Below are 21440 nucleotides of genomic sequence, written 5' to 3'. Positions count from 1 at the left end.
ATGTTTAATCACGAGGTGAAGTTTAAATATGAAACCAAAAAAAGGAGTACTGCCACCAATATGAAAGGGAGCACATAACATTTTTTCATAAATTACAATATATATAATTGAGTGTTCATTCCGATTTAATATGATTAAAAAAATGTCTATATTGGATATATTAATTCGTATTATTCAACATCATAATTGTCTATTATATAAAATTTGTTAATCTGCGGTTATATCGAATATTTCATAACGCAATGTTTCTTTATTTGATAAAACATTTTATTTAGTAAAAGTTATTATTTGTATCATATTTATTTTAGTTTAAATTATATTACGTCAACATAACTGTAATAATAGATATTCATAAAATATAGATGCATGGAATATCGACCGAGAATCGACAATATAACATTGTCTATAAAATATTATTACGCTTCTAACATTTTTTAAGTTTTAATTGTAGTTACTATTATCTTCTTGTATTAATAGAAGTTTATTTGTACGCTTTAACTTATCATAAAGGTAGAACATTATATTAATTACTATTAATTTGTAAACTTTATAGTTTTGAGGTATAAATAATTATATTTTAAAATAGTTAAAAAATAAAATATAAGTACATAATAAAATTTAATGTTATAGTTTGATATAATGCTTATAAACAATATATTACATGAAATTAACGTTATTGTTCTAATATATATAATATTTTATCAATGACAAAACTTAAATATGTTAAATTTGTGAAACATGCAATTACATATTAATGCAAAGTATAATAGTATGTAATAATTAATTTAATTTGAATTAATAATATTTTTATTAGATTGTTACATATATAAAATTCACAAATATATTGTTATTGCTAAATAATATGTTCTAAATACTATACTTTAAAACAATGAAACAAAAAAATTACAAATTGATTTAAAGTATTTTGATTAAGCGCATTAATTATTCCGTTGTACTATACAGTGATATAACAGCATCACAATAGTAATAACAATAGATAAAGTACTAAATACGAAAAAATCATTAAATTTATTTGATTTTAATACGTTGATATATATTATTAAACTTGTAATAAGATTAAAATTATATGCACAAAACATCAAATGAAATATTATAACACTTATTTAAGTAAGATTTAATGCTATAATATTAGAATTGACACTACCAAGAAAATTAATATTAATAATTGTATCGTTTTTTATTATAAAACTATATATAGTTTATTATAAAATATAAAAGCAAACTATATATTTAGAAAATAATTCTAAGTCATTATTAATGATTAGTTTCAATATATATACATGGATTGAAAGTTTTAATGGTAGAAAATATAAAATATAATTAAAATATGTAGAATAAATAAATCTTATATTGCTACATCCTTGTCTTAAAAAAGTATAATTCCCTTATCTCTCCTATCTAAAATGTAAATATAACAATTTAATTACGCATAGTTTTATATTATACTTTAAAATTTGCATCAATACATATTTATGCATTAATATTTAATATTTACTAAGTATCATTTTAAAAACAATATACATTTAAAGACTTATTTAAGCTTATAAATACGGTTACAGTGTTAATTGTCGTTTCAAACCGTGAGAAATATGTGCAAAATATATTATAAAATTATATAATAAGATATATTTATAAATTTAATTATATAAGAATAAAAATAAAGTTATTGAACTCGTTAGCATAGATTGTAAAGTTATCTATATTAAATAAAATAATATTCAAATTATTTATATGCAATTAAAAAAGGGAACAATGCAACTTAATTCGAAAATAATATAATTTTAATTAAACATGATATATAGTATTAGAAATAACTATATAAATATTTATTATATTTTAAAAAATTACTATTTATATACTTTTAGGGATTATAGTAATAATATAATTATGTATTTTTTATATTTATACAGTATTATATTTTTAGAAGGAAAATCATTAAAACATAAAATATAAATATATTCCTTTTCTATGTTCAAACATACTTAAATTATTTATAAAAGTATATCTATTTTTATAATAAAGTTATACCATATTTTATTAATAATAGAAATTTGTTTATAAAATGCATCATATTTATATTTAATAAAAACTGTATTAAGCAATCCTCTATTTAAGGTAATTTAGCTAATTATGATAAATAGATATAGAACGTTTCTTTACTTATAATATTATTTTATTATTCTATATTAATTTAATTATTGAAAAACATATAATATACTTAACTACAGACAATTTTTATATATAGGGTTAAAGTATTTGCGTCACATATTGGGGACAGTGTATATAAAGCAGGATTATTTTATTCAATTTATAAATTCAAAATAAGATTCCATTATAATGAATAAGGAAGTGGTATATGCATTTGTTAATAATAATAATTTCCTTTACATTTTTTGATATTATATTATATTTAAATATCATTAAACTTTATTTTAATAAAATATTCAATAATATACAATTCTAATAATTGTTTTTTAATGTTTTCTTAGTGTGAAAGCTTTCTGAATGTATGGGAGTTTTTTCCCGATACATTGACCAATAATGAATATCATGAATTTAAAAATGGTAATTTTTTAAATAGTTATTGTAATGGTGTTACATGTGGTACTGGTCTCGAAAAAATAAATGCTGGATGTTTATTTTTGTTTAATAAATTCTTTGGGAATTCTGGGTTTTCGCATAAGGCAAAAAATAATATAAATTTTGTTGATTACATTATGATATGGTTAATTTATATGTTAAGCCTAAAGGAAAATTCAAATAAAAACAGTCTAAAATTTTTTCATACTACATATATAAATAGTGATTTAAAGTATAAAAGTACTGTAGACCATGTTGAAGGTTGTAGTAATTTTAAGGATATTATAGAAAAGAGACATACTTTAACGAATGATGATATGGATTATAAGATTATATCTGAATTATATAATGCATTTAAATTATTATGTGAAATGTATATTGATTTTGATGAAAAGACGTCCAATTGCGCAAAATGTTCGGAAAAAGCTAAAAAATTTGTTGAAAAATATAAAAAACTTATTGAAGATCATAATAATACTAATGGCAGTTCATATAATAAAATATTATCTACTTTATCAACTGATTATGATAATTTAAAAAATAAATGTAACGGTAATTCATCCTTCCCATCGATAGAAACAATGCAAAGTTCTGGAATAATTTCTGAAGATGCGTCATCAAGTTCGTCGATAGGAAACAAATTAATTTCAGTTTTATCGATATTTGGTGCAATAGCATTTCTTTTAGGAATTTCTTATAAGGTAAATAATAAGGAATTTAAAAATTATTTTCATTAATATATGCAAACGTTAACAAAAAAACAATTCTTTTACTGTTTTTATATTAGTATTCGTTATTTGGATTTCGGAAACGAGGTCAAAAACAATATTTAAGAGAAAAAATTAAAAAAATAAAGAAGAAAATGAATCATTAATATGTGATTCGAAGAGTAGTGATCATTCCAGGAATAGTAATAATGATTTATATATGTTAAGAAACTGTCTATTTGGAAATTATTTTTTACCATAATTTTTATATGTTTTTATGTTGTGGAAGCCATATTCTGATTAGGATTAAGTATTATATTGTATTCATTTTTTTATAACTTGAAGACTAATTTAATATATGTATAATTATGTATGCTTAATCTCAAGCTGAAGCCCAAATATGCAACAAAAAAGGGGATATAGCCATTAATATGAAAGGAGTAGCATAACATATTTTATAAGTTATAATACTTATGTCTAATTCGTTCATATATATTTATTGATAATTTTGGGCTAACTATATTTAAGAACCTTTATATATTATATAAGACTTGTAAACCCAAAATTATATTGAATTATGCATAACACAATATGTTTCTTTATTTCATGAACAGTTTTATTTAGCAAAACTTCTATCACGTTTTACAATTATTTTGATTTAAATTATATTATGCCAATTGAACGGTAATAATATATAGTCATAAAATATAGATGCATGGTATATCGATCGAGAATATAGCATAGTCTATAAAATATTATTATTCTTCTAACATTTTTTTAATACATAAAAAATACATTATATATACAATATATTTTAAGTTTTAATTATAGTTACTATTCTCTTTTTGTATTTCCTTTACATTTTTATTAAAATTAATTAGCAATAATAGAACTAGTTCTCTATATTCTAATTTATTTATCATAAAGGTATAATAATATATAAATCACTATTAATTTTTAAGCTTTATAGTTTTGTGGTATAAATAAATTATATTTTAAAATAGTTAAAAAAAAAAATATAAGTATATTAATAAATTTTCATATCATATTTTATTATAATAATTATAAATAATATGATAGATAGAACTAAAGTTATTATTTATACCTATAAATATAATATAACAAAATACTCTACCAATAAATAATACTGAGATATTGTTTATTGTGGAAAATTTATATAATTAAATATTAATATTATTGAAAAGACACATCATAATAATATTATGATAATATAATTTTTATATATTTGTTAAAAATCGAATTTAGGATTTGTAGTTTTATATTATAAAAAACTGGATAAATAGAGAAAAGGGTAAAGACTCAATTAATATTAAATTCAATTTTATAATTCCATATTAACGCGAATTATGTTATCATTGTTTAATGATTAATAATTTTTTTAATTTAAAATAGGATTGTTTTACCGTAGAATTAATAAAATATGGAATTTTTAATAAATTATTTGAATATAAATACATTGATAACAATAACAGTAAAATATATAAGATAAAAATGAACAATGTATAACATTTAGCGAATATTTATATAAATTTATATATTAAAAGAGCAAATATATCTTATCTCTCTCCTCTTAAAGTGAAATGTAATAACCTAATTAAACATAGTTTTCTATTATACTTTAAGATTTGCATCAATACTTATTTATATGTTAATATTTAATAAGCATTATTTTTAAAATAATATGCATTCAAAGACTTATTTAAGGTTATAAATACGGGTTCAGTGCTAATTATCGTTTTAAACCGTGGGAAAGATGTGCAAAATGTATTCTAAAATTACCCAATAAAGTATATTTATAAATTGAAGTATATAGGAACAAAAATAAAGTTATTGGAAACATTAAAATGGATTATGAATTTATTTATGTTCATTAAAAACAATATTAAAATTATGTACATGCAATTAAAAAATGGGACGATGCAACTTATTTTGTAAATGTTATAACTTTATAAAAATAAAAGTTATGTAATATTAGAAACAAGTATATAAGTATTTAATATTTTTTATAAAATGACTATTTATATACTTTTAAGGATTATAGTAATAATATAATTTTTTATTTTTTAGATTTATACAGTATTTAAGTTTTAGTAAGTTGTTTTTGTTCTATATTAAAGCATATGTATAAGTATTTTTTTAAATTCATTATAATAAAATTATGTAGAATGTTATTAGTAATAATTATTTTATGCATAAATTGTATTATATATACAATGATAAAAAATGTATTAAACACCCCAAAAATAAGGCAATTGATCTAACTACCATAAAAGTATATATTGTTCCATATTAACTTTAAATTGAAATTAATAAGAATAAAAATATTTTTATCTACAAATAATTGCTGTATATAGGGTTAAATAATTGTATTACCTATTTTAGTATATATATATATATATATACATATATAATATGATATCCCCTTAACCTAGATATTATAAATTATATTCCATCATAATGGATGATGATATAGTATATACACTTTTTTATATTATATTTCCTATAAACTTCATTAAGTTTTATTTTAATAAAATTTTCTTAATACATATTTTTATCATTTTTTTAAATGGTTTCTTAGTGTCCAAAATTTGTTGTTTTGAGAACGTATCTACCTGATAATTCGGGAGAATCTTCGTCAGGCTTTTTTGAAGATTCGAATAGTCTCAATAAGTATTGTCCTAATAAAAACTGCAATACTGATCTCGATAAAATTACGGCTGGGTTTTTATGGTTACTTGAACAATATTGTTCTATATCCCAAAAGGAAAATTATGATGAAAGTAATATTAATTTATTTTTTCTATATATTATTTCATGGTTAAGTTACAAATTAAATCAAAATTCAAAACACAATTTCACCACAATAAACGATTTTTATACTAAACATGTAAATGATAATCATAAATATAATAATTTTATAAATGACGCCAGTAAATTTAAAAATCTTAAGGAAACTATCGATAAAAAAAAGGATTTTTTGGATATTAATATTTACGATATGGCTAAATTTTATGATTCATTCAAATTTTTATGCAGTATGCATGGTAATGTTGCAATGGGTAATTATGACGAAAAACTGTCAAATAATGCTATTCATTTTTTCAACAAATATACAGATATCAACGATTATTATAATGTTGAAGGTACCCCACATAGTCAAATATTGTCTGCTTTATTAACTGATTATAATAAATTAAAAACTAATTGTGCTAGCAAAATTACTAATCCTAAGAAATTCCCAAGTCTTCCAACAGGAAGAGCAACAAAATCATTTTTACGAAATTCGTCTATACAAATTTCAGTAATCCCAATGACATTTATTTTTTGTGCATTACTTATATATTTAGGAATTGTATATAAGGTAAATAACAATCCAAATAAAAATATAATATTTAAAATATATATCATCACTACAAAACCAACATTTATTTTTTACTATTTTTATATTAGCGTTCATCATTTGACTTTCGAAAAAGGCTTCAAAAACTCAATTTAAGAATCAAAAAAATAAAGAGGAAAATAAATCATTAATATGTGATTCGAAGAGCAGTGACTATTTCATGAATAGTAATAATGATTGATATATTTAAGAAATTGTTTATTTGAAAGTAATTTGTGATCATAATGTTTGTGTTTATAAGAATATTTAAATAATGAATTAATAAAATATAATGTTATATGTATATTTAATGTATTTTGGTATGTTTTTGCATAATTTTTATATAGTTTTTGTATTGTGTATCAGGATTGAAATTATGTTTGTCGAATCCATATTCGTGTTCGAGTTAAGTATTATATCTTTGTTTAATTTTTTATAATTTGAACACTAATTAAATATATATATCACCCTCGTTTGTTTAATCATTATCTGAAATTCAAAAGTCCAAATATGTAACCAAAAAAGGAGCATTATCGTTAGTATGAAATAAGCTACATAACATATTTTATAAGTTATAATACTTATGTCTAATTCGTTTATATATATTAAATGTGAAAATATTATAAATTCTTATTATATATTTTATTACTATTTTTTGTTTAACTATATATAAGAACCCTTATTATCTATATATAAAGTTTGTTAATCAAGGGGTGTATCTTGAATTATGCATGACATAATATATTTATTTGATGAAACATTTTATTTAGTAAAACTTACTATTTGTATTGTATTTATTTTAATTTAAATCATGCTATCCATCTGAACTATAATAATATATATTTATAAAATATCGGCCGGAAATCGAAAATACAACATTATCTATAAAAGGCATTTTATGCATCTAACATTTTAATAATACATAAAAAATACACTATATATATATATATATATATATATATATATTATAATAAATTTATAAATATATATAATGCTTATTTTTTTCATTTCAATAATTTGCATTTATGTTAATGTTTTAATTTATATTGACAGAAATAGTTCTATATACATTAATTTATTTACTATAAAGGTATAATAATAGATTCATTATACAATAATTTTTAGAATTCATAGTTTTAAAGTATATATAAATTATATTTTAAAATAGTTAAAAAATATAATATAAGTATATTAATAAAATTTAATGTTATAGTTCTAATAATTATAAATAATATGATATATAGAATGCGTTACTATTATATTACTATACATATAAACTAGTACAATATTATACCAATAACTAATATTGAAATATGTTAAATTTAGGAAAGATATACAATTATATATTAATTTTGTCGAAAAGACACATAATAATACATTATAAAGGTGTCAATGTTATATATTTGTTAAAGATCCAATTGTGGATATGTGGTTTTAGATTATAAAAAACTGGATAAATAGAGAAAAGCAGAAAAACACAATTAACGTTAAATATCTTTTTATTATTTCATATTTATGCATATTATATTATCATTGTTTAATGATTAATAATTTTTTTAATTTAAAATAGGATTGTTTTACCGTAGAATTATTAATAAATTATTTGAATGTATATACATTGATAACAATAACAGTAAAATATATAAGATAAAAATGAACAATTCAGAACATTTAGCAAATATTTATTTAAATTTATATATTAAAAGAGCAATATATCTTATCTCTCTCCTCTTAAAGGCAATATAACAACCTAATTAAACATGGTTTTATATTATACTTTAAATTTGCATTAATACTTATTAATTTTTTATATGTTTAATATTTACTAAGCATTATTTTTAAAATAATATGCATTCAAAGGCTTATTTAAGGTTATAAATACTGGTTCAGTGCTAATTATTGTTTTAGAGAGTGGAAATTATGCGTAAAAAATATTATAAAATTATCCAATAGAGAATACTTCGCAATTGAAATATGTAGGAATAAAAATAAAGTTATTTAACGCATTAAAACTATTTTTTAATTTATCTATATTAATTACAAATAATATAAATTTATATAATTTGCATATAAAATGGAACAATGCAACTTATTTTGTAAATGTTATAATTTTAGAAAAGTCTATATTATATATTATTAGAAACAAGTATATAAATATTTAAAATATATTAGAAAACATATATTTATATACTTTTAAGGATTATAGTAATAATATAATTTTTTATTTTTTAGATTTATACAGTACTTAAGTTTTAGAATTGAAACCATTAAAACATAAAATATAAATAGATTCCTTTTCTATGTTCAAACATACTTTAAATTATTTATAAAAGTATATCCATTTTTATAATAAAGTTATACCATATGTTAGTAAAAATAACATTTTTAGTATAAAATACATCATATCTATATTTAATCAAAAATGTATTAAGTAACCCTCTATTTAAGGTAATTTATCTAATTATCATAAAAAGATATATACTGTTTCTTTAGTAATAATATTATTTTATATTAATTTAATTATTGAAAAACTTATAATATATTTAACTACAGACAATCGTCATGTATAGGGTTATAGTATTAGCGTCACATATTTGGTATAGTATATATAAAAACAGCATGATTTTATTCAATTTACAAACCAAAAATAAAATCCCATTATAATGGATGCCGAAATAGTATATGCATTTTTTAATAATAAGAATTTCCTTTACATTTTTTGATATTGTATTATATATAAATATCATTAAACTTTATTTTAATAAAATTTTCAATAATACACGTTTTTATTAATTGTTTTTAAATGTCTTCTTAGTGTAAAAAGTTCCAGAATGTAAGGAAATGGTTTCCTGATAAATTGGATGATAACAAAATGTTTCAATTTACCGAAAATGAACATTTCAATAAGTATTGTAATAATAATTGTGATGATAATCTCGATAAAATTAGTGCTGGATGTTTATATTTGCTTAATGAATTTTTTCGTGATCTTTCTACGTTTGAGGAGGCTGCAAAAGGAAACATCTATGTTATTGAATACATTTTGATATGGTTAAGTTATATGTTAAACCTTATCAAAACTGAAGAAAACGACAGTATAGACCCTTTTTATAACACATATATAAAGGGTGGTGATAAGTATACTACTAATATAAAATATATTAGTACTTATAATGATTATAAGGATCTTATAGATAGAAATTATTATTTTTTAAGTACGGATATGAACATTATATCTAAATTATATGATTCATTTAATACATTATGTGACATGTATAATGAGCTTGCTACAAACAACTCAAATTGTGCGAAATGTTTGGAAAAAGCTCGTCAATTTGTTAAAAAATATGAAGAACTTAACATAGATCATAACATTGGTGAAGATAACTCCTATTCTCATGTATTTCTTACTTTATTAATTGATTATGATAATTTAAAAAATAAATGTAGAGATTTCCCATCCATTTCAGGGATAACACACGAAAATTCTGAACAAAGATCTGAAGTTACATCAGGTTCATCGATAGCAAGCAAATTAATTCCAATTTTATCGATATTAGTTGCAATAGCAATTTTTTTAGGAATTGCTTATAAGGTAAATAATAAGGAATTAAAAAAAATTATTATATATATGCAAACATTAAAAAAAAATAATTCGTTTACCGTTTTTATATTAGTATTCGTTATTTGGATTTCGGAAACGAGCTCAAAAGCAATATTTAAGAGAAAAAATAAAAAATATAAAGAAGAGAATGAATCAATAATATATGATTCAAAGAGAGTGACTAATTCAGGAATAGTAATAATGATTTATATATTTTAAGAAACTGTCCATTGGGGAGCAATTTTTGCATAATTTTTATATAGTTTTTATGTTGTATATCATGATTGAAATTATGTTTGTCGAACCCATATTCGTGTTTGAGTTAAGTATTATATCTTTAATTTTTTATAATTTGAACACTAACTAAATATATTTACTATACATTTATGTTTAATCACGAAATGAAGTCTAAATATGCACTCCAAAAGGAACATAGCCATTAATATGAAAAGGGTCACATAACATTTTTTCATAAGTTATAATATATATAATTGAGTGTTCATATCGATTTAATATGATTAAAAAAAATGTCTATATTGCATATATTAATTCATATTATGATATATGATAATTATTTATTATATAAAACTTGTTAATCCATAGTTATATTGAATTATCCATATAATAATACACAATGTATTTCTTTATTTGATGAAACATTTTATTTAGTAAACTTATTATTTGTATTATTTTTTTAAATTTAAATTGTATTTTGATAAAAGAACTGTAATAATATATATTAATAAAATATAGATACATGTAATACCGATCGAGAATCGACAGTACAACATTATCTATAAAATATGTTTTATACATCTAAAATTTTTAATAATCAATAAAAATATGCATATTAATAAAAAATTAAATTATAGATGTACTTATACTATTCTTTTAACTTTCAATTGTATTTAGTTCATTTTATGCTAATATTTTAAATTCGAATTATAGAAATAGTTCTCTATATTTTAATTTATTTACTATAAAGATATAATATTAGATTAATCACTATTGATTTTGAATTTTAAAGATTTGAGGTATAAATATATTATATTTAAAATAGTTAAAAAATAAAAGTATATTAATAAAATTTCATATCATATTTTGTTTTAACAAATGCAAATAATATGATAGATATAATTCGTTATTATTATATGGATATACATATAATATAATAAAATACTATACCAGTAACTAATATTGAAATATTGTTACATTATGAAACCTTAATATAATTAAATATTAATATTAATTTTATCGAAAAGACGCATAATTATACATTATAATAATATAATTTTTATATATTTGTTAAAAATTAAATTTGGGATATGTGGTTTTATATTTTAAAAACTTGGATCAATGGAGAAATGACTAAAAACTAATTAGTGTTAAATTATATTTTATTATTGTTTAATTAATCGTATTTAATCACAAACATCATTATTTTACCATAGAACTAATAAAATATAGAATTTATAATAAATGATTTGATTGTATATACATTGATAATTATAACAATAAAATATATAAGATAAAAATAAACAATGTAGAAAATTTAACGAATATCTATCTAAATTTATATATTAAAAGAGGAAATATATCTTATCTCTCTCCTCTTAAAGTGAAATATAATAACCTAATTAAACATAGTTTTATATTATACTTTAAATTTGCATTAATACTTATTAATTTTTTATATGTTAATATTTACTAAGCAATATTTTAAAAATAATATCCATTCAAAGACTTATTTAAGCTTATAGGTACGGGTTCAGTGCTAATTGTTGTTTTAAAGAATGGAAAATATCCATAAAATATATTATAAAATTATCCAATATGGTATATGGGAATAAAAATAAAATTATAGAACTCATTAAAATGAATTATGAATTTATCTACATTCATTAAAAACAATATAAATTTATATAATTTGCATATAGATGTAAGTAAAATAACTTAATTTGAAAATACTATAATTTTAATAAAACTGGGGTTTATTGTATTAGAAACAAGTATGTAAATATTTAATATGTTTTAAGAAATGACTATTTATATACTTTAAGGATTATAGTAATAATATAATTTTTATTTTTTTAGATTTATACGGCATTTAATTTTTTGAAAGGCAATTATCAAATCATAAGATATAAATATATTCCTTTTCTATGTTCAAAAATACTTTAAATTATTTATAGAAGGATATATATTTTTATAATAAAGATATACCATATGTTAGTAAGAATATCATTTTTTGTATAAAATTCATTACATATATATTTAATAAAAATTGTATTAAGCAACTCTCTATTTAAGGTAACTTAGCTAATTAGCATATACACAAATAGAACGTTTCTTTAGTAATAATATTATTTTATTATTCTATATTAATTTAAATATTGAAAAGCTTATAATATTTTTAACTACAGACAGTTGTTATATATAGGGTTAAAACATTTGAGTCACAGATTTGGTGCAGTACATATAAAAGAACATGCCTCTACTCAATTTACAAATCAAAAATAAAACCCCATTATAATGAATAAGGAAGTGGTATATTCATTTTTTAATAATAATAGTTTCCTTTACATTTTTTTATATTGTATTACATATAAATATCATTAAACTTTATTTCATTCAAATTTTCAATAATAAATGTTTTTATTGTTTTTAAATGTTTTCATAGTGTAAAAGGTTCAAGAACATATGGGATACTTTTCCCGATGAATTGGACGATAGTGGAGATTATCAATTTAAAGATAATAATTCTTTAAATAATAATTGTAATAATAATAATTTTTCAAATAATTATTGTAATATTAATACTAATGATTTAAGTAGTTTTTGTAATGATAATATTTCTCAAAGTGATTTGAATAAAATAAGTGCTGGATGTTTATATTTGTTGGATGAATTAATTAAGAATTGTGGTGTGGTTCCCTCTCCTGCAAAAAATAACATCAACATTGTTGATTACATTTTGATATGGTTAAGTTATATGATAAAACTGAAATATAGTAAAGAAGGAAACATTATAACGTGTTTTTCTAGTGCATACATACATGATTGTGATAAGTATAACAAGAAAATAGATGAATTAACTGATTATAAGGATTATAAGGATATTATAGATAAAAAATGGTATTTGTTGGATATGGATAATAAAATTGTATCTAAATTTTATAAAGCATTTAAATTATTATGTGAAATGTATACTGAATTTGATGAAAATAAGGAAGATTGCACAAACCGTTCGAAAAAAGCTAGACAATTTGTTGAAAAATATGAAGAACTTTACAAGGATTATAATAGCAATAAATACAGTTCATATAAACAAGTATTGTGTACTTTATCAACCGATTATGATAATTTAATAAAGAAATGTAATGATGATCAGTATTGCAAATCTTCACCCCTTCCAACGATAGAAACAGAAAAAATTCCTGAAAATTGTTCTGAAGAAACTTCTGAAAAAACTCATGTATCAGGATATGAAGAATTGTATGGAGAAATTTCTGAGGTTGCATTATCAGAATCATCACTAGTAAGTAAATTAATTCCAATTTGTTCGATATTAGTTGCAATAGCAATTTTTTTAGGAATTTCTTATAAGGTAAATAATATGGAATTTAAAAATTATTTTCATTATATATATGCAAATTTTAGGAAATATAAAATACGTTTAACATTTTTATATTAGTATTCGTTATTTGGATTTCGGAAACGATTTCAAAAACAAAAATTAAGAGAAAAACTAAAAAATATAAAGAAGAGAATGAATCATTAATATATGATTCAAAGAGAGTGACTATTTCAGGAATAGTAATAATGATTTATATATTTTAAGAAACTGTCTATTTGGAAGTAATTTTGATCATAATTTTTATATAGTTTTTATGTTGTGGTACCCATATTGGGGTTAGGACTAAGTATTATATTATATTAATTTTGTACAATTTGAAAACTAATTAATTATATATATCATCCCGTATATTTAATCACTAGATGAAGTTAAAAATTTGTAACCCCAAAGGAGCATTGTCATTAATATGAAAAGGGTTACATAATATTTTTTCATAATTTATAATATATATAATTTAGTGTTCATATCGATTTAATATGAATAAAAAAAATGTCTATATTGCATATATTAATTCATATTATGATATATCATAATTATTTATTATATAAGACTTGTTAACCCAGAGCTATATTGAATTATGCATATCATAATACGAAACATATTTATTTATTTATTTGATGAAATATTTTATTTAATAAACTTATTATTTGTATCATATTTGTTTTAATTTCAATTATATTACGCCAACTGAACTGTAATAATAGCATTATATGATGATTCATTTGGAAAAATTGTTTACATTATAATATACCTTCAGGTTAATGGGAATATTTTTATTGTTAATTAAATATATTACCAATATATAATAGATAGTCATAAAATATATATTCATAAAATATCGATCGAGGTTCAACAACACAACAATATCTATAAAAGATGTTTTATGCATCTAACATTTTTAGTAATACATAAAGATTACATTATATATATAGGCATACTGTCCTTTTAAGTTTTAATTATATATAGTTTCTTTTTAAGGTAAAATTTTAAATTCAAATAATAGAGATAGTTCTATATACATTAATTTATTTACTATAAAGGTATACTATTAGATTGATCAATATTTGTTTTTAAGCTTTATAGTTTTGAAATATATATAAATTATATATTAATGCAAAATATGTAGAAAAGGTATGCAATATTTAATTTAATTTGAACTAATAATATTTTTATTAGGTTATTATATATATACAAATTCACAAATATATAATTTAAATATATTGTTATTGCGAAATAATATATGTTCTAAAATACTTAATTTAAAAAATATGAAACGAGGAAATATTATACATTGATTTAAAGTATTTTTATTAAGCGAATTAATTATTTCGTTGTACTATACAGTGATATAGCAGTAAAAATAATAATAGTAATAACAATATATAAACATATTAAATACGAACAAATATATTATGTTAATTTGATACATTACATGGGTATAAATTCATTATATATATTATTAAAGGTATGATAAGATTAAAATTGTATGCATACAAGATCAAATTAAATATTATAACATTTATTTAAGTATGCATTAATGCGATAATATTAGAATTGACAATACCAAGCAAAATAATATTAATAATTCTATAATTTTCTTAAAAATATAGTTTATTATAAAACATGCAATACAATATTATTTATTAAAATATAAAAACAAACTATATATTTAGAAAATAATTCTAAGTCATCTTTAATGTATACATGAATTGAAAGTTTTAATGGTAGAAAATATAAAATATAATTAAACTATGTAGAATGAATAAATTTTATATGGCTACATCCTTGTCTTAAAAAACATACTTCCCTCATCTCTCCTCTCAAAGTGCAATATACCAATCTAATACATATAGTTTTCTATTATACTTTAAAATTTGTATCAATACTTATTTATGTATTAATATTTACTAAGTATTATTTTAAAAACAATATGCATTAAAAGTCTTATTTAAGCACATAAATACGATTTCAGTGCTAATTGTCGTTTTAAACCGTGAGAAAGATGTGCAAAATATATTATAAAATTACCCAATAAGGAATACTTATAAATTAGAATATGTAGGAATAAAAATAAAGTTATTGAAAATGTTAAATATAATTGGAATCGATATATATTAAATAAAAATCATATTAAAATTATATAATTTGCATAAAAAATGGGGCATATAACTTGACCTTAAAATACTATAATTTTAGAAAAAACTACATTATATATTATAAGAAACAAATATATATAAATTTAATATATTTTAAAAAATTACTATTTATATACTTTTAAGGATTATAGTAATAATATAATTTTTTATTTTTTAGGTTATACAATATTTAAGTTTTAGGATGTTATTTATTTTCTTTATTAAAGCATATGTATAAGAATATATATTATAAATTCATTACAATGTTACTTTAATTTTTATAGTAATTCTCACATGAATGTTATTAAGGATAACAATTTATCCAGAATTGTATTATATATATATATATGATAAAACATGTATTAAACAACACCCCCAATAAGGGAATTTATCTAACTACCAATAAACAAAAATATAATATTCTTTTAGTAATAATATTATTATTCCACATTAATTTTAAATTGAAATTAATAATAATAAAAATATTTTTATCTACAAATAATTCCTGTATATAGGATTAAATAATTGTATTACCTATTTTAGTATACATATATATAAATAATATGATACCCCCTTAACCTAGAAATTATAAATTATATTCCAACATAATGGATGATACTCTAGTATGTACACTTTTTGATATTATATTTCCTATAAACTTCATTAAGTTTTATTTTAATAATATTTTCTTAATACATATTTTTATCAATTTTTTTTAAATGGTTTTTTAGTGTGGAAAATTTGTTTTTTTGAGGAAGTATTTACCTGATGACTCGGACGAACCTACATCACTTGATTTTTATGGATATGAGAGTTTCAAAAATTACTGTCCTAATGCAAACTGCAATACTGAACTCGAAAAAATTACGATTGGATTTTTATGGTTACTTGAACAATGTTATTCTGAATCCAAAGAAAAAAATTATGATCAAAATAGTATTAATGCATTTTTTATACATATGCTTTCATGGTTTAGTTACAAATTAATGCAAAAGTCAAATTACAAAAACGTCTCACTAAACGATTTTTATAATGAACATGTAAAAAATAGTAATAAATACACAAATTTTATAAGTGCTGCCTATAAAATTGGAGATCTTAAGGATTTCATGGATGAACGAAATTATTTGCTCAATATTAATATTGAAGATCTGTCTAAATTTTATGATGCATTAAAATTAATATGTAGTATGTATGGTGATATTACAATGACTAAACATGACACACTACCAGATAATGCTATTTTGTTTGTTAAAAAATATCAAGAACTTACAAATAACTGTAAAATTGAAGATACCGCACGTAGTAAAATATTTTCTGTTTTATCAACTGATTATAATAATATAAAAAATAAAAGTACCAATATTACATCTCTTCCAGAGATAACAGCAAACGTTTCTGCACTATCATCTGGAGATACATCATCAAGTTCGTCGATAACAAACAAATTATTACTAGTTTTATCGACATTTGGTGCAATAGCATTTTTTTTAGGAATTTCTTATAAGGTAAATAATAAGGAATTAAAAAATTATTTTCATTATATATATCCAAAGGTTAACAAAAAAATCATATGTTTCTTAACATTTTATATTAGTATTCGTTATTTGGATTTCGGAAACGAGCTCAAAAACAATATCTAAGAGAAAAAATAAAAAATATAAAGAAGAAAATGAATCGTTAATATATGATTCAAAGAGAGTGACAATTTCAGGAATAGTAATAATGATTTACATATTTTAAGAAATTGTCTATTTAGAAATAAATAATTTTTGCATAATTTTATATAATTTTTATGTTGTGGGTTAGGGTTATGCCTGTGGGACCCACAATCGGGTTAGGGCTATGTATTACATCTTTATTTTTTTATAATTTGAACACTAATTTAATATATGTTTCATTCCGTATGTTTAATCACAAGATGAAACAAAAAGTCCAAATATGCAACCAAGAAGGGGTATAAGCTAATATAAAAGTGGTCGCATAACATATTTTATAAGTTATATATATAATTGAGTGTTCATATCGATTTAATATGATTAAAATAAAATGTCTAAATTGTATATATTAATATAGATGTTGACTATATATGAAGTCGCATTATTCAATATCATAATTGACTATTATATAAGCCTTGATAGCCCAGAGCTATATTCAATTATGGATATAATAATATGTTTCTTTATTTAATGAAAATTTAATTTAGTAAAACGTATTATTTGCATCATATTTATTTTAATTTAAATTGTATTTTTATAACCGAACAGTATAATAATTTTATTATCAGAGTATAATTATAACTCGATTCATATTAATGATTATATTTTTAATGTTAATTAAGCACATTGCTAATATAAAATAATAGATAATCGTAAAATATAGATTCATGGATATCAATCGAGAATCGACAATATAACATAATCTATAAATTATTGCTATGCTTCTAACATTTTTTGAAGTTGTAATTGTAGTTACTATTATCTTCTTGTATTAATAGAAGTCGATTTGTACGCTTTAATTTATTTATCATAAGGTATAATAATAGATTAATCACTATTTATTTTTAAGCTTTATAGTTTTGAAGTATATATAAATTGGAAATATATTATTAGTTATTTGAAAAAATATAAGTATATTAATAAAATTTCATATAATATTTTGTTGTAATAATTTTTTTAACAATTGTAAATGATATGATAGATATAATGCGTTATTATTATATTCCAATACATATAAACTAGTAAAACATTCTATCAATAACTAATATCGAAATATTGCTTTATTGTGATAACTTTATGTAAATAAATATTAATTTTATCGAAAAGACACATAATAATACATTATAAAGGTATCAATGTTATATATTTGTTAAAGATCCAATTTGAAGTTTATAATTTTATATTCTAAAATATGGATTAATGGAGAAAGTGTTAAATGTCATTTTATTATTCCATATTAACTCGTATTATATTATAATTGTTTTACCATAAAATTAACAAAATATAGAATTTTTAACAAATTACTTGAATATATATACATTGATAACTATAAAAATTAAATATATAAGATATAATGATCAATGTAGAACAATTAACGAATATTTATATAAATTTATATACTAAAAGAGAAAGTATATCTTATCTCTCTCCTCTTAAAGGATAATATAACAATCTAATCAAACATAGTTTTCTATTATACTTTAAAATTTGCATCAATATTTATTTATATGCTAATATTTAATATTTACTAAGTATGATTTTAAAAACAATCTACATTCAAAGACTTATTTAAGCTTATAGATAGCATAATAAGTATGGGTTCAATACTATTTGTTGTTTTAACAGTGGAAAAATATGCAAAATGTATTATAAAATTACCCAATAAAGAATATTTATAAATTGAAGTATATAGGAATAAAAATAAATTTATTGAAAATGTTAAACATAATTGAAATGCATATATATTAAATAAAAAAAATAATAAAATTATATATATGGTATTAAAAAAGGGAACAATACAACTTATTTTGTAAATGTTATTATTTTAGAAAAAACTATATATATATTATAAGAAACAAGTATATAAGTATTTAAACTATTTTAAAAAACAACTATTTATATACTTTTAGGGATTATAGTAATAATGGATTTCTTAATTGTTTCGATTTGTGCAGTAGATTAGTTTTTGGGCACTACTTATTAAAACAAAAGATATGATGCTGTTTATTTTTTATATTAAGGCATATGCATAATATGATATATTTTTAATTTATTATATAATTATACGGAAAGGTATTAAAAATAACAATTTACGCAAAATAGTATCATATATACATATGATAAAAAATGTATTAAATACCCCCAAAATAAGGCAATTTATCTGACTACCATAAAGGTATTATATTGTTCCATATTATATTTAAATTAATATTAAAAATGATAAGAATTTATTTAATCACAGACAATTTTATATTATTGTTCAATTATTTTATCATTTATTAAGTGGAAAATATATAAAATAATATGATGTTACATACTCTGCATATTATAAACAAAATAAAATTACAATGGATTATCGCATGGTATATAATTTTTTTAATAAAATTTACTTTTACTTATATTTTTCGATGTTATATTACCTATAAAACTCATTAAGTTCTATTTTATAAGAGTTTCATTAACATATATTTTTATTATACTTTTTTAAATCTTTTCTTAGTGTTTAAAGTTTGATAACTTGAGTAAATATTTACCCGATGAATTAAACGGAACTACTAGTCTCGATATTAATAAATTAGGGAATGTTCAGAATTATTGCTCTAATGGAGAATCAGAGGGAACAGGATGTAAGACTAATCTCGATAAAATAAATGGTGGATGTCTATGGTTGTTCGAGCAAAATATTATTAATAATATTGACAGTTTAAGTAAGGATCAATTTAAATTTATTATTATATACATTATGATATGGTTAAGTTATATGTTAGACCTAAATAATGATGAAAAAATCAACAACCTAAATGATTTTTATACTCAATATATAGAAAATAATACGCATTATAATAATTGTAAAAAAAATAATAATAATTATGATGATTGTAGTAGTTCATTAAAAGATAAAACGGGATATAATAATTTTAAGGATTTCATAGAAAAAAACGAATATTTGAAGAATATTGGTATTAATATGTCTAATTTTTATGATGCATTTAAATCATTATGTAACATGTATACTGAACTTGATGCAAGCAATACGAAATGTGAGAAATGTTTAGAAAATGCTAAAGAATTTGTTAAAAAATATAATGAACTTAACAAAAATCCTAATATTACTAAAGATAGTCCCTATTATCAAGTATTGTCTACATTATCAAATGATTATAATAATTTTAAAAATTATTGTGATGATAATAGCGTTGATTGTAACGATATTCCATCCCTTTCATCGATAAACACAAAAGAAAATAGTGTACAAAGTTCTGCACATAATCATGTACACAATTCTGGAGTTACATCATCAAGTTCGTCGGTAACAAACAAATTAATTCCAGTTTTATCGATAATTATTGCAATACCAATATTCTTTGGAATTTTTTATAAGGTAAATAATAAGGAATTTATAAATTATTTTCATGATTACTTATATGCGATTATCAAAAAATATATAATATGTTTACCATTTTTATATTAGTATTCGTTATTTGGATTTCGGAAACGATCTCAAAAACAACATTTAAGAGAAAAGCTAAATAATAAATAAGAAAATGGATAATTAATATAAGATTTGAAGAGTAATGGTTATCTCAGGAATAGTAATAATGATTGATATATGTTAAGAAATTGTCTATTTGAAAATA

At 19.9% G+C, this 21440-nt stretch overlaps 6 protein-coding genes across 6 annotated transcripts; all 6 read left to right on the top strand.

The window, feature by feature from the left end:
• Positions 1–2358: 2358 nt before the first annotated feature.
• On the top strand, positions 2359–3475 carry PY17X_0201001 (PIR protein; the record flags this gene model as incomplete). The annotated part of the gene is made up of 3 exons (XM_022956264.1): positions 2359–2373; positions 2511–3302; positions 3389–3475. The coding sequence occupies 3 exons, from the start codon at positions 2359–2361 to the stop codon at positions 3473–3475; spliced, it is 894 nt and encodes a 297-aa protein (XP_022810973.1).
• Positions 3476–5786: 2311 nt separating this feature from the next.
• Positions 5787–6860, top strand: PY17X_0201051 (PIR protein; the record flags this gene model as incomplete). The annotated part of the gene is made up of 3 exons (XM_022956260.1): positions 5787–5801; positions 5908–6690; positions 6780–6860. The coding sequence occupies 3 exons, from the start codon at positions 5787–5789 to the stop codon at positions 6858–6860; spliced, it is 879 nt and encodes a 292-aa protein (XP_022810972.1).
• A 2511-nt stretch (positions 6861–9371) lies between these two features.
• Positions 9372–10472, top strand: PY17X_0200991 (PIR protein; the record flags this gene model as incomplete). The annotated part of the gene is made up of 3 exons (XM_022956253.1): positions 9372–9386; positions 9524–10303; positions 10386–10472. The coding sequence occupies 3 exons, from the start codon at positions 9372–9374 to the stop codon at positions 10470–10472; spliced, it is 882 nt and encodes a 293-aa protein (XP_022810971.1).
• A 2372-nt stretch (positions 10473–12844) lies between these two features.
• On the top strand, positions 12845–14093 carry PY17X_0200961 (PIR protein; the record flags this gene model as incomplete). Its single annotated transcript, XM_022956246.1, has 3 exons — positions 12845–12859; positions 12993–13919; positions 14007–14093. The coding sequence occupies 3 exons, from the start codon at positions 12845–12847 to the stop codon at positions 14091–14093; spliced, it is 1029 nt and encodes a 342-aa protein (XP_022810970.1).
• A 2599-nt stretch (positions 14094–16692) lies between these two features.
• On the top strand, positions 16693–17768 carry PY17X_0200931 (PIR protein; the record flags this gene model as incomplete). The annotated part of the gene is made up of 3 exons (XM_022956242.1): positions 16693–16707; positions 16816–17592; positions 17682–17768. 3 exons carry the CDS (start codon positions 16693–16695, stop codon positions 17766–17768), a joined length of 879 nt encoding a protein of 292 aa, XP_022810969.1.
• A 2382-nt stretch (positions 17769–20150) lies between these two features.
• On the top strand, positions 20151–21343 carry PY17X_0200901 (PIR protein; the record flags this gene model as incomplete). Its single annotated transcript, XM_022956237.1, has 3 exons — positions 20151–20165; positions 20303–21184; positions 21275–21343. 3 exons carry the CDS (start codon positions 20151–20153, stop codon positions 21341–21343), a joined length of 966 nt encoding a protein of 321 aa, XP_022810968.1.
• Between the last annotated feature and the right edge of the window lie 97 nt (positions 21344–21440).

The sequence above is a fragment of the Plasmodium yoelii genome (genome assembly GCF_900002385.2).
Source record: "Plasmodium yoelii strain 17X genome assembly, chromosome: 2".
NCBI lineage: Eukaryota > Apicomplexa > Aconoidasida > Haemosporida > Plasmodiidae > Plasmodium > Plasmodium yoelii.
The sequence above is the reverse complement of the archived record's forward strand: the minus strand, read 5'-3'. Positions and strand labels throughout refer to the sequence as shown.